Raw genomic sequence first — 12,923 nt, forward strand, 5'->3', positions numbered from 1 at the left:
CCTTATGAAGCTTACAGGCTAATGGGGCATCTTGGTGAGACAACTGTCCAGACTGTCCCATGTATTTAGCATCCCTGGCAACTGCCCTCCACATGACAGTAGCCCCTGATTCACCCATTCTGATTATCAAAAATGCCTGCTTCCTCATTTACAAATATCCTTAAAGTTAAAGAAGTGGTCCCATTCTATTTGAAAACTGTATTTATACCTGTAGTTTCCAGCTGGGACCTACAGATGGAGCCTCACAGTTCGAGTGTTCTGTGTGAAAAACTTTTAAAATGTGTTTTGATTTTTTTTTTTAATTTAAATACATTCTGGATCTGGAAGACCCATTACTGACATGGGATTTAAGGGCCCACTTGGGTTCTTGTATTGACACTTGTGTTGGCCCCAAATGATCTTCTACAGCCTTGGCATTTTACTTCCAAAGTCAGCATCTTAACTTGGGATCTTGGAAGCCCAGTTTTGCAGATTATCAGGTTTGAGAAACACGGCTCTGTCCTGGGCCTCTCCCCACAGAGTGCAGGTGCTTCATAGCACAAGTGTGCTGTGCATGACCAGCTTGACAAATTCATGCAAAGTCTCTCCCTGTTCACCATGGCTTCTACTCTTGGGGCTGTGTTTGCCCAGAAGGATTCTTTTGTCTAATTCTCACAAAAGTATTGTATGGGTTAACATTAGCCTTGGGCATACACTGTTCCCAGATTAACTGTTCTAAAATGTAGTCCTGTTCATAATTCTCCTGTCTGATTGTTTCTTGTTCTCATCTGAATTAAGAACAGACTTCTCATTCTAAGCATGTTGCTCTGACCTTACCTCCAGCTCCATCCCTACTCGTATTTTGCACTTTAGCCAAGTCCAAGTGTACTTTCTGGTCTGTGTGTTCCTGTGCAGGTCCTCTCACCGTCAGGAACTTGGTACCTTTACCCAGCTCAGCTAAACCCAGTATTGGAGCTTCTGAGCCCTGCCTACCATACATTATGGTCCATGAAGTATATCCATGTTTCTCCCCACCCCAGCATCTGATGTTATCTCTCCTGGGAGGTAGCATGATGTGGTTGGAGGAACATATGCCTTGGAGCCAAAGATATCTGAGTTTGACCCTCCCTAACTAAACCTTTTTCCTTCATCTATAAAGCATGAAAACAAAAGAAACGAAAGCCCCACTCTGCATTTGCAGAACTGTTTTCAGGATTCAGTGTTTGGTTCAGTGCCTGTCCTAGGGAGGGTGCTCCACCAGTAAGGATTCCCTTCCACTTCCTGCTTCGAATCCCATTATATCTACTCTTACGGACTCTCTACTTTAATGGCCTTTCCTGTCTCTGCTTTTATACCTTTTTGGAATTTTTGTCGTCTTACCCACTGGTCTGAAAGCATAAAGGCTGCACCTTTTTCCTCCTAATATTCCTGTAGTGCCTGCCACATTTTACATGTAGTAAGTGCCTACAAACATCTGCTGAACTGAATTGGATTACTGATCTTCTCAGAGCTTCCCAGATTAGTAGACTCCTTACTAGTCTGTCCATAAATGAGGTGAAGAGAACTGAGAGAAGGAGTGAGAGGAGAGGACATTTGCCTGTTTGGATAAACTGTTGCATATTTCCCAAAGTTGGTAACTTCAGTACTGGAGAGAAATACTCGATTGGAAAAGCCTGTGGAGCTCTCTTTTGTTACTTTGTAAAATAAATTTTTTTTTTAATTATTACACTTTAAGTTCTGGGGTACATGTGCAGAACGTGCAGGTTTATTACATAGGTATACACGTGCCATGGTGGTTTGCTGCACCCATCAACCCGTCATCTACATTAGGTATTTCTCCTAGTGCTATCCCTCCCCTAGCCCCCCATCCCCTGACATGCCTCGGTGTATGTTGTTCCCCTCCCTGTGACCACATGTTCTCATTGTTCAACTCCTAATTAAGAGTGAGAACATGCGTTGTTTGGTTTTCTGTTCCTGTGATAGTTTGCTGAGAATGATGGTTTCCAGCTTTATCCTTGTCCCTGCGAAGGACATGAACTCATCCTTTTTTATGGCTGCATAGTATTCCATGGTGTATATGTGCCACATTTTCTTTATCCAGTCTATCATTGATGGGCATTTGGGTTGGTTCCAAGTCTTTGCTATTGTGAACAGTGCTGTAATAAACATACGTGTGCATGTGTCTTTATAGTAGAATAATTTATAATCCCTTGAGTATATACCCAGTAATGGGATTGCTGGGTCAAATGGTGTTACTTTAAAAAATCTTTTCTCTTTATAGCTTGTTTTTGTTCATTTCTTAAAAAATGATGGGTAGTTGTATTTCCTTCTGTGTTTATTTTTTAACTTTCCCATTTCACTCCTGTTGGGTCAGCATTTAGACATTAAGTGTATGGGATGCCCATAAGGACTTTGCACTTTTAGAGTGGTCTCCGTCTGTGAGGGACACTAACCAGTGTAAGTTAACACTTACCCATTTTGTTATTGCGGTCAGTATTATTATATGTTACTAGTGTATTTCACATCTGCACTTGGCGAGACCTCTTTCAGCACCAGACAATAAATTGTTACTGCCATTTCCTATTTTTGAATGATGTTTTTCTCTCAAGCTGCTCTCTATGGAAGACACTGGATGTCACCTTGAAGCATGCAGAATTTTGAAAAAGTTTGTCACAACCAAGAAAACATTTTAGACTTCATATAATGTTTCTTCTTTTAACCTCTGCCATTACTAGATCCCTAGAGACTATTCAGAATTCAAACTGTACAGTGACTCATTGTGTACACAGAAGATTGTTCTTCATTGCCCTGGTGTAAAGACATAAAAGCACACTAGGCCAGGCGCGGTGGCTCACGCCTGTAATCCCAGCACTTTGGGAGGCCAAGGCAGGCGGATCACGAGGTCAGGAGATCGAGATCATCCAGGCTAACATGGTGAAACCCTGTCTCTACTAAAAATGCAAAAAAAAAAATTAGCTGGGCATGGTGGCAGGCACCTGTAGTCCCAGATACTTGGGAGGCTGAGGCAGGAGAATGGTGTGAACCCGGGAGGCGGAGCTTGCAGTGAGCCAAATGGGGCCACTGCACTCTAGCCTGGGTGACACAGCAAGACTCTTCTCAAAAAAAAAAAAAGAAAGGAAGAAAGCCCACTAAACTATCTAGTTTTATTACTTTTGGCTGGAATAGTTCATGTTAGCCTATGGTTGTAACATTGGTTCTGTGAAAATTGGAAAGCAGGAAAATTGATAATTGAAAAGTAAAAGTTTCTTAATATGTCAGTATGAGTAAGTTTTTCCCTGAAATTTCCCCAGACAGAAAAACAGTAATTGGAATGATTGACTAAACTGTATCTTCCAGAGGGCTATGCACAGTGAGAAGGGGCATTGGTCATAAATGATGGGTGAGAGGACCATTTTTAATTTTAATTGTATTTTTTTGTGGAGACAGGGTCTCCCTATATTGCCCAAGCTGGTCTTGAACTCCTGGGCTCAAGCGATCCTCTCACTCAGCCTTCCAAATTGCTGGGATTACAGGTGTGAGCCACCATGCCAGGCCTAAGAGAGATTCTTGAGTATTGGCTAGGAACCTTTGGAGAAATGGGCAGGTGAAAAGGAATTTCAGTATATACTGGTTTAACTCATGTGCCACCTCTTCAGGACAGCATACAGTAAAGATTGTGTTACTCAGCAAGGTTTCTGGATCTGCATTTGCATGTTATCTAATTCCTCAGTGGCATATTAGGCCTCAAGGTGGCTCTATATTAGGGTTGTAGTAGAAAAGATCTTTTAAAACTTAGATTTTGGGAGGAACAAGAGAAATAATGAAAAGGACCCTTGATGATAGAAAGATTGAGACCCATGGTAACTCTGAATTTGGTCCTGTAACAATCATCTGAAGACTGAGAAGAACCAAGACATACAAAGGGGAGGAAAATTAGTAACTGGGGAAAAGTAATTTCGCAGACTTGAAAGCTTCCAGTTTTGCTTGAGTTAGGTACAAGTTTCGATTTTGAAGAGCTTTCATTAAACAGAATTTGTTCGTAAAAATACTTTAAGAAAACACCGTTAGTACAAGTAAGCTTGGTGTATGTTGACAGATCTACACAAGACAATTTTATTTGCCTTTCTACTCTTTGTCTAACCTCATGACAACTACGTTTGACCGTGTGTCACAGTTGAGAAACATAACATAAACAAAGAACGAATGTCTCTGATTAACATCATGATTATTTTCTCTTCCACAGTTATGCAAACACACTACTCTCTGTTAAACTAGAAGTTTTATCCCAAGGACAAGATAACTTAAGCTGGAATGAAATTCAGAATTGTATTGATATGGTTAATGCTCAAATTCAAGAAGAAAATGACCGTAAGTATAAGACACTTGCCTTCTCTAGCATAGTGAGAGAAGAAGGTATCTGGACAACTTAGTTTTCTAGATTAGGGCTTTAAGTTTTTACTCAAGGAACTTTGTGAGAGCACACTCCGCTAATATGCATACCTTTATTTATATGTAGATTTTATGCCTATACCACTGTACCAATATATTATAAACATTACAAAGCCTACACAAGAATTCATAATGGAATAAAATACACAGGTAAAAGGCCTGATATATTCTGGTTATTTGTACTTCAGAGACAGTTAAATAACTCATATTTTTAAGCACCCAATTTTATTTTGATCTTTTATTTGGGCATTTTTTTTCCTGAAATATGACACGATTTTTCTGCCCCACAAATGGAGAAATTGGAACATAATCTAACTGTTGCTTAATGATCACAAATCATGGTGATTTGCTGTGTTTCTAGAAATTATAAGCTGCCAGCGTGAAAGCATACCAACCTCGAGAAGATATACCCTGAAACATGCTTTCTTGAATGTCAGCCTGCTGCTTTATCATTTGCATCTTGCTTATGAAAATAGAGTGAAGAATGAGGAGCTATGTAGCTTCTGCAGTCCATACATTCACTGCTTTTCTGTAGTATGCATTACCAAATTCAAGCTTCGAGCTGTGTTTTCCACCATGAAAACAAAGCAACACCATCTTCTGTGGCTTATGAGCTTTTCACTTGTCAGTAACAGTGGATGAGTGTTGCTAAAATCATTGATCTCTCCTCCACCTTCCAGCTTTGACTTTTCTAACTCATTTGCCCCAAGCTTGAGGGCAGATACTTCTCTCACATCTTATTAAGTTTTATTCTAGTGTGTTTGGGTAAGGTCTTAGGTCTGGTCTTCTAATGCTGTATTTAACTTAGGAATACTAAGGTCACTCTTGAAATAAAACATATGACTTTGTTATTTAATTGCATTTGCAAAGTTTTCTTCTTTTTATTTGCTATTTCCTGTGAGCACTGGGCCAAAAGTCAAGGCCAGTTTTGGTTCTTGTTTTTTAAACATATTCTGACTTTAAGCCCCTACTGTAAAACACGATCCAGATGTGCTACCCTATATAAGGTACCACGGATGTACCACTGTTACACTGATCCCTGTACACTTCCATTTTGTCCTTTTCAAGTTGTGCACAAATCTAAATTTCTTTTTGGATGGCTCAGCTTCCTGTTGCCTCTGCATTTCCTTTCAGTGAAGCGTTTAAAATCTCTGCAATCAGACAGCTTGCTCACAGCCCACTTAGCTCTTTTCTGACACTTGGCTTGGGAGTTTATGGTTCTTGCCAGACATTAGTCAAGACACAAGCTGTAATTTGAGTAGATGTTCAACATCATCAGGCGGGGGTTGGGGGACCACTACTGCTCCTAGTGTCCTGCTACAGAGCTCAGTCCCCCAGCCTTCTGCCCTTCTCCACAACCTCTGTCTTACTCCTCTGAATCTCCTTCAGCAGTGGTTTGGTTGCTATGGCAACTGCCACCCAAGAAGTAGGACTCCTTTCTTTTGGTAGGCAAAACAAAGACTCACGTCCCATCTTTGCTTTCTAACTTTTTCCCCAATTCTTGGCAATACCCATGCTTCAGTTCTGCTTTGGTTATTTCTGTATGTGCTGCTTACACAAGTGAAGGTGTGTTAGGTCTCAGTGCTGAAAGACTGTAGAGTTGACATTGATTAAAAGGGGAAAAATGCCATTTTTGTTCTTGATTATCAAATAGAGCCTTTGCTTTATTTGATTACTGGGGGAAAAAAACAAGTAACATTTGCATAATTTAGAGAATTGTAAGTAGATATTATTTTTAAGCAAAAAATCTCATTTGATTGCTGTGGCTTTTATCTATCAAGGTAACAGCACTATTAAGTTATTCTCCCTAGGACATTTCACACAGCCACTATAACACTTCTGTTTAGTATCTTGTCATAAAGGACATATGCCATAACCAGAAAAGGTATTTCAGACATTAATATTTCCTTTCTGGAATTTAGGAACTTTAATACAGAGTATTTAATTTATCTGTTTTGGTTTTATTTTTTCTTTTGTCAAATTAGTTCCTGAAGTATTGAGTTTGGTATCATGTTTAGGCAATTGCTCAAAAATCTAAAATTTCTAAAATACACCGTTGTAACCAGGCAGGAATTGATCAGTGTAGTAATTAAGTCATCTGAAGAGCTGAGACTTTTTCATGGACGTTTTGAAGGTGCATTACTTTTGCCTCCCCACTTTATTCTTGCCACATGCTCTGAGATCTAATTCCATATCTGAGTTGTGATGGAGGTAAGCAGCTAATGGAAAAAGAGAAATATAGAAGGTGAATTTAATGGAGAAGCTAGCTGCTGAATGCATTTCCTCAGGCTCTGTTGATTTCTTACTGAAAAGTTTGCTTTTCCCAGTAGAGCCATCAAGGAGCATTATTTTAACCATATAGCCTACATCAGGAAGTTTTCTTCTTTGAGTTTTTGCTCTTTAAATTTGTTAGGTACAATTCTGCGTAGGTTACCTCATCTGCTGCCTCAAATACATGAACTCTAAAAGAACGCCCACTCTCTTGTGGACTAGAATGTTATCGTAACACGTGTTGATATAAAGAAGTGGATCATGGGCTGAGTGAAGCTCAGCAATCTTTGTTCAAATAGGATTTGTCTTTTATTTATAAACAGAGGAAGTGATGCACATGTTCCCAGAGGGCTTCTGGGTAATCTTTCAGCTCCTATGATATCATTCACTATGACCTCAGCAGCTTGTATTCTTAGAAACGCAGCAGACAACAACTTTAGCAGGTGATTTCAATCAAGTCAGCTGAAATGCACTCATTTCCAGGTGATCGGCCTTGGTTCTGTTAAGACCATTTTTGGATGGGGTGTTTTAAAGGTATTTAGAACAGCTTACCCAAGGGGGGTGACCAGAGAATGGCACTAAATATTCCATGCACTCCAGTTTATAAATCCTACAGGGTAAAACGAGAGTACCTTGTATATAGATAATACTTAGACTTTCCAGAGTTCTCTCAATATTTACAGATAGTATAATTTGCACATTAGAGAAATACTTTTGCTTTTTCTTCAAACATATTTAAGTATTATAGTCTGGAATGATTTCTAGTAGTTTTAGATGCTTTTATTCTTCTTACAGGTCAATCTTTTCATTCTTAACGAAGTGGTGGTTATGGGCTCATCTATTCAAGAAATATTTAGCTAAATATTTTACCTTTACTTGAATGTCAAGCTAGAGATACTTTTTTTAAAAATGAGAAGTACTCATTCTATTTCATGGCATGTCACATCTATGAAGTGACTGGTGATCATTTTAGAGGAAATCTAATGGAAAAAATGAGAAATGTGAAGTTTGACCTTAAAAATGCTAATATTCTAAGCTTATTGTTCATTAATATCTAGTTTCTTTAACAGTCCTTGTCCATCAGTACTAATCTAGGAAGCAAAAGCCCCTTGACAGTGTGTGTATATGTGTTATATATGTGTGTGTCTATCTAAATGCATATTTTTTATGAATGGATAATAGTTTATTTTTTAATAATAAGGTGTTGAGAAGTAACCTCCAGATAGATCCGTTTCATTAGAATTGCAAAAACTTTTCAGGTTTCATAGTTTGACTTCTGTGCTTTTCATTTGTGAACCCTATAGTCAGTATCTCTCTCTCTATATATATATATGTGTGTGTGTGTGTGTGTGTATATATATATATATATATATATATATTTTTTTTTTTTTTTTTTTTTGGCTAGGGGGACAGAGTTTTACTCTATCACCCAGGCTGGAGTGCAGTAGTACAATCTTGGCTCACTGCAACCTCTGCCTCCTGGATTCAAGCGATTCTCCTGCCTCAGCCTCCCAAGTAGCTGGGACTTGAATAGACATTTCATTTCTTTAAAGACGATGTACGAAGGGAAAATAAACACATGAAAAGATGCTCAAAACCATTAGTCACTAGAAAAATGCAAATCCGAACCACAATATGATACCACTTCACACCCACTAGGATGACTGTAATAAAAAAGACAATAACAAGTGTTGGTCCAAATGTAGAGAGCTATTCAGGAGTCTGAGGCACAAGAATCTCTTGAACACGAGAGGCGGAGGTGGCAGTGAGCCGAGATCATGCCACTGCACTCCAGCCTGGGGGACAGAGCAAGACTCTCTCAAAAAAAAAAAAACCCAGCAACTGGGACCTTGATAGAAGTCACATTGAATCTGTAGATCAATTTAAGAGGTATTTCCATCTTAACAATATTAAATCTTCCAATTCATGAACATGGGCTATCTTTTCATTTATTTAAGTTGTCTTTAAGTTTTTTCCCATGGTGTTTTATAGTTTTCAGTGTACATGTCTTATGTTTCTTTCATTAAATTATATCTAAATATTTATTCTATTTATAATTATAATGTATTTGTAGTTGCACTCTATTATGAATTGAATGTGTTCTTAATTTTATTTTCAGATTGCTTATTATGAGTGTATAGAAACATAATTGGTTTTGTGCCTGGATCTTGCATCCTACAACCTTGCTATACTACTTTATTAGCCTTTTGCAATAGGTGATACTAGAGAAGTCATAATATACTGTGACTTAAAAGGAAAACTGCTTCTTCATTTTCTAGGAGTTGTAGCTGTAGGGTACATCAATGAAGCTATTGATGAAGGGAATCCTTTGAGGACTTTAGAAACTTTGCTCCTACCTACTGCGAATATTAGTGATGTGGACCCAGCCCATGCCCAGCACTACCAGGATGTTTTATACCATGCTAAATCACAGAAACTCGGAGTAAGTTTTAGTATATCTGTTTCTTTTAAATTTTACAGGCTGGGTGGCAGAGGGAGGGAAGGAGGAGGATTTGACCCATTTACGTTAAATCTCATGAACTTCTTGTCCCAACAATTACCCATGAATCAGAATGGAAATAATAGAGCTGTTATTTTCCTGGTACCAAACATTAGGGGGAAACCAGCTCCAGAGCTATTTATTGCTTTAATTCTTTGACTAAAAACTCAGTTGTAGGTGAGTTCTTGTTCTGAGTTCAATTCATTGACTATTTCCTTAGTAGATACTACATGCACAGTTCAGTCCATAGCTTCTGGTAGAGAAGATGGGGATACAGAGGGACACATAATACCATTTGAATGTTCTCTGACCTTATCTTCAAAATGCTTAGAAACTGATTGAGGCATTTTCTCAATCAGAAATTGAGAAAAGACATGGAACAGATAAGTAATTGTAAAGATAAGCGTGTGCAAAGTGTCAAGTAGAGAGATACACAGATTGATTCACTGATGCTGGAGACTGTCAGGGACTAGAATCCTAAGAGAAGTTGGTGTGGAGGTAGAGCAGAAGCTGTCCTCTTGAAGACTAGTGGCTTTTTCTGAGTACAGAGCTTGTACCGCTATTATAAGGAGCCCCGCAAAGACTGGCCTCTGTGATAAGGCCAGTGGGCTGAGTGGTGAGGCTGATGTGATCTGTCACCTAAGAGTGGGAGTGATGCCACCTGGGACCTAGCCACTTATGGCTGCCATGTCTTCAGGTGCAAACCCAACTGAAAGGGTGGTTGTCTCCTCTGTCTAGGTCTTTAGAACCTAGGAACTGCCTCATTCGAAACAGGAAAAACATCCTTGGTTAATGCAAACCTTTATTGAGAACCTACTATTTGTCAGGCATGATATTAGATACTCATGTATATCATCTCATTTAATCATCACAACAATTCATAACAGCCTTCTGAACCATTTTGCCATCATTATTGCCATCTTACACATAATGAAGCCAAGATTAAGTAACTTGTTGAAAGCTATCTAAAACATGACTGGACACAGTGGCTCATACCTGTAATCCCAGCATTTTGGGAAGCCAAGGCAGGTGGATCATTTGAGGCCAGGAGTTCGAGACCAACCTGGCAAACATGGCGAAACTCCATCTCTACTTAAAAAAAAAAAAAAATTAGCCAGGTGTGGTGGCCCACACTTATAATCCCAACTACTTGGGAGGTTGAGGCGCAAGAATCTCTTGAACCGAGGAGGTAGAGGTTGCAGCGAGCCGAGATCGTACCATTGCACTCCAACCTGGGCGACAGAGCAAGCCTCTGTCTCAAAATAAATAAATTAAATTAAATTAAACAAAATTAAAGCTATCTAAAAGGTAATTAGTCCTGAGACGACATACAGCTCAGGTCTGTCTGATTCAGAAACATTGTAATTACGTATTATGGCAGATGGGAAAAGATGTTTATTGCAGCTTCGTTTGCAATAACAAAACACGAAAAACAACCTAAATGTTGTTAAGCAAAAAAAAAAAAATCACGCTGTGATGTGCACATAAATGAATACAGACTTGTGTGCGTGTTGGGGGAGGGGCACACACACTCCTCTGTGTGTCTAAAATATTTCCGGAGGGAGGATACCTTCTGGAAGGTGAACTAGAAGGCTAGTATGGGTGGGAGATTTCTTTTTCACTCTGTTTTTGTACTGCTTGGATTTTTAATTTTTTTAAGGAGTGTATGTATTAAATCATTACTGTTTCTAAACTTTTAAAAACCAATGTAAATCCTATCCTCACTACTCCACTGCCTCATTGAAGGCGGGAGAAAGTTATCCCCCATGGTAGCCCCCTCTGCACTGCCAGCCTTCTGACAGGAATGTCAGTGGCATTGCCTGACCCTCCTCGCTTTGCCAAGCGCCCCCACTCACATCAGTCTTTCTCATTTAAGCCTCATACCACCTGTGGAATGGGTGCTGTCTCGTCTGATGTGAATGAACCTGAGGCTTGGGGCGGACGCCTGGCCAAGGTACAGCCAGTGAGTGGGAGAGTGAGGACTCACACACAAGCCTGGAGTCCATGCATCCCAGGAGGAGGAGAGTGGGCCTTCACCTTGATGTTTCCATTGAGGTGGCTGTGGCCATGACACATGGTAAACTTATAATCATTGGAAGACAAAATTATTTGCTTTGAAGATAGACATCAAATCCTGGCTTTGCCACAAATTGGTTATGTGATCTTGGTCAAGTCACCAAATCTCTATATGCTTATTTTTGCATGTATAAAACTGGAATAATAGTACCTGTCTTATAGGATTATGGTGAGGGTTCAATGAGAATATACAATATGTAAATATAATATATATCAATATATAACTATAGGTACTATTAATGAAGAATATGTGCACATGTTTGTGTAGCTATAGCATTTAGCATGGAGCCTGGCACCAAAAAAAGGGCTTAAATAATGTAGCTAGTATTATTGTGCACACCTATGGTTGCCTCCCAAGTAAGAGGTGAGTGATCTCAAGGTTCTTTTTTTTTTTTTTTTTGGAGACAGAGTCATGATCAGTCACCCAGGCTGGAGTGCAATGGTGCCATATCAGCTCACTGAAACCTCCACCTCCCAGGTTCAACCGATTCTCCTGCCTCAGCCTCCCGAGTAGCAGGGACTACAGGCACCCACCATCATGCCCAGCTAATTTTTGTATTTGTAGAGACGAGGTTTCACCACGTTGGTCAGGTTGGTCTTGAACTCTTGACCTCAGGTTATCCACCTGCCTCAGCCTCCCAAAGTTCTGGGATTACAGGTGTGAGCCACAGCACCTGGCCTCAAGGTTCTTACTAGATGTAGGGTCTGCTCTGTTCACACACCAAAGTTGGGGTCTTCTGAGGACAAATAGAGACAGACCTGGGTCCCTGTCTGCCCACAGCCACATGGGGGTTTGTCTTTGAGGTGAGTCTGACTCCACAAACCCAAGGCCTTTCATAGGCAGGCAGTATAGGTCCCTTCTAGATGGAGCATTCCAGTCTAGATTGAGATGGAACTCCACAGGAGTCCTTTGAAAGAAGGCTTTGAGTGCCCACACCATGCCAGCTCTGTGTCAGGCATCCTTTCTAGGTGCAGAAGCGGTAGCTTTCATGGTGTGATTAGAGCATTAATATGGAGCCTAGGGATCTGCGTTCTAGTTCAGGCATTAAACCAGTTAGACTATATAATTAGAGGTTTGAAATATACTGGCGATTACTAACAGATTTAAACAGATTTAAAATACTGCAGGTCCAAGCAATAAATCATATTTGGTTAAATTCCTGTTTTTAAGTGGTTTTCTTTCTCTGTTCATTGACTTTGAAACTTTCTTTTCTCAGCCTGTTCTTTTTTCTCGGAAAAATCCTAATTCTGTTGTTTGGCAATGTTGTCTTTAATGTCCTTGTTTTTCCCCTCTGCTTTTTTTTTTTTTTTTTTTTTGGAGACGGGATCTTGCTATGATGCCCAGGCTGGTCTCAAACTCCTGGGCTCAAGTGATCCTCCCACCTCAGCCTCTCAAGTAGCTGGGATTATAGGCACAAGCCACCACATTCAGCATCCTCTACTGTTTTGATTCCTAGAAGTTTCCAGTTGTGTGTTTATGAAGGTATTTCTGTGCCTTGTCTTCCCAAGGTCTGGCCTTGGAAAATAATAGAAGAAAATTATATTGCTGATATTATCAGTATAAAGTAAAAGTGTGCCAAAGCATACAGCCATTAAAGAACACAATGGATAACATCTTCATAGAATGGATGCCCAATTTTATCAAAGA

General features: G+C 39.7%; 1 protein-coding gene across 3 annotated transcripts in view; it reads left to right on the top strand.

Moving 5' to 3' along the window:
* The window catches only part of IQGAP2 (IQ motif containing GTPase activating protein 2), a 310,898-nt gene that overhangs the window by 203,442 nt on the left and 94,533 nt on the right, over nt 1–12,923 (top strand). For all 3 annotated transcript variants that reach the window (XM_005557201.4, XM_045393897.2, XM_045393896.3), the window contains 2 exons: nt 4,223–4,347; nt 8,979–9,142. In XM_005557201.4, coding sequence (XP_005557258.3) covers nt 4,223–4,347; nt 8,979–9,142 — 289 coding nt within the window. The remainder of the gene's footprint in view (nt 1–4,222; nt 4,348–8,978; nt 9,143–12,923) is intronic.

This window comes from Macaca fascicularis, chromosome 6, assembly GCF_037993035.2.
Source record: "Macaca fascicularis isolate 582-1 chromosome 6, T2T-MFA8v1.1".
Lineage (NCBI taxonomy): Eukaryota > Metazoa > Chordata > Mammalia > Primates > Cercopithecidae > Macaca > Macaca fascicularis.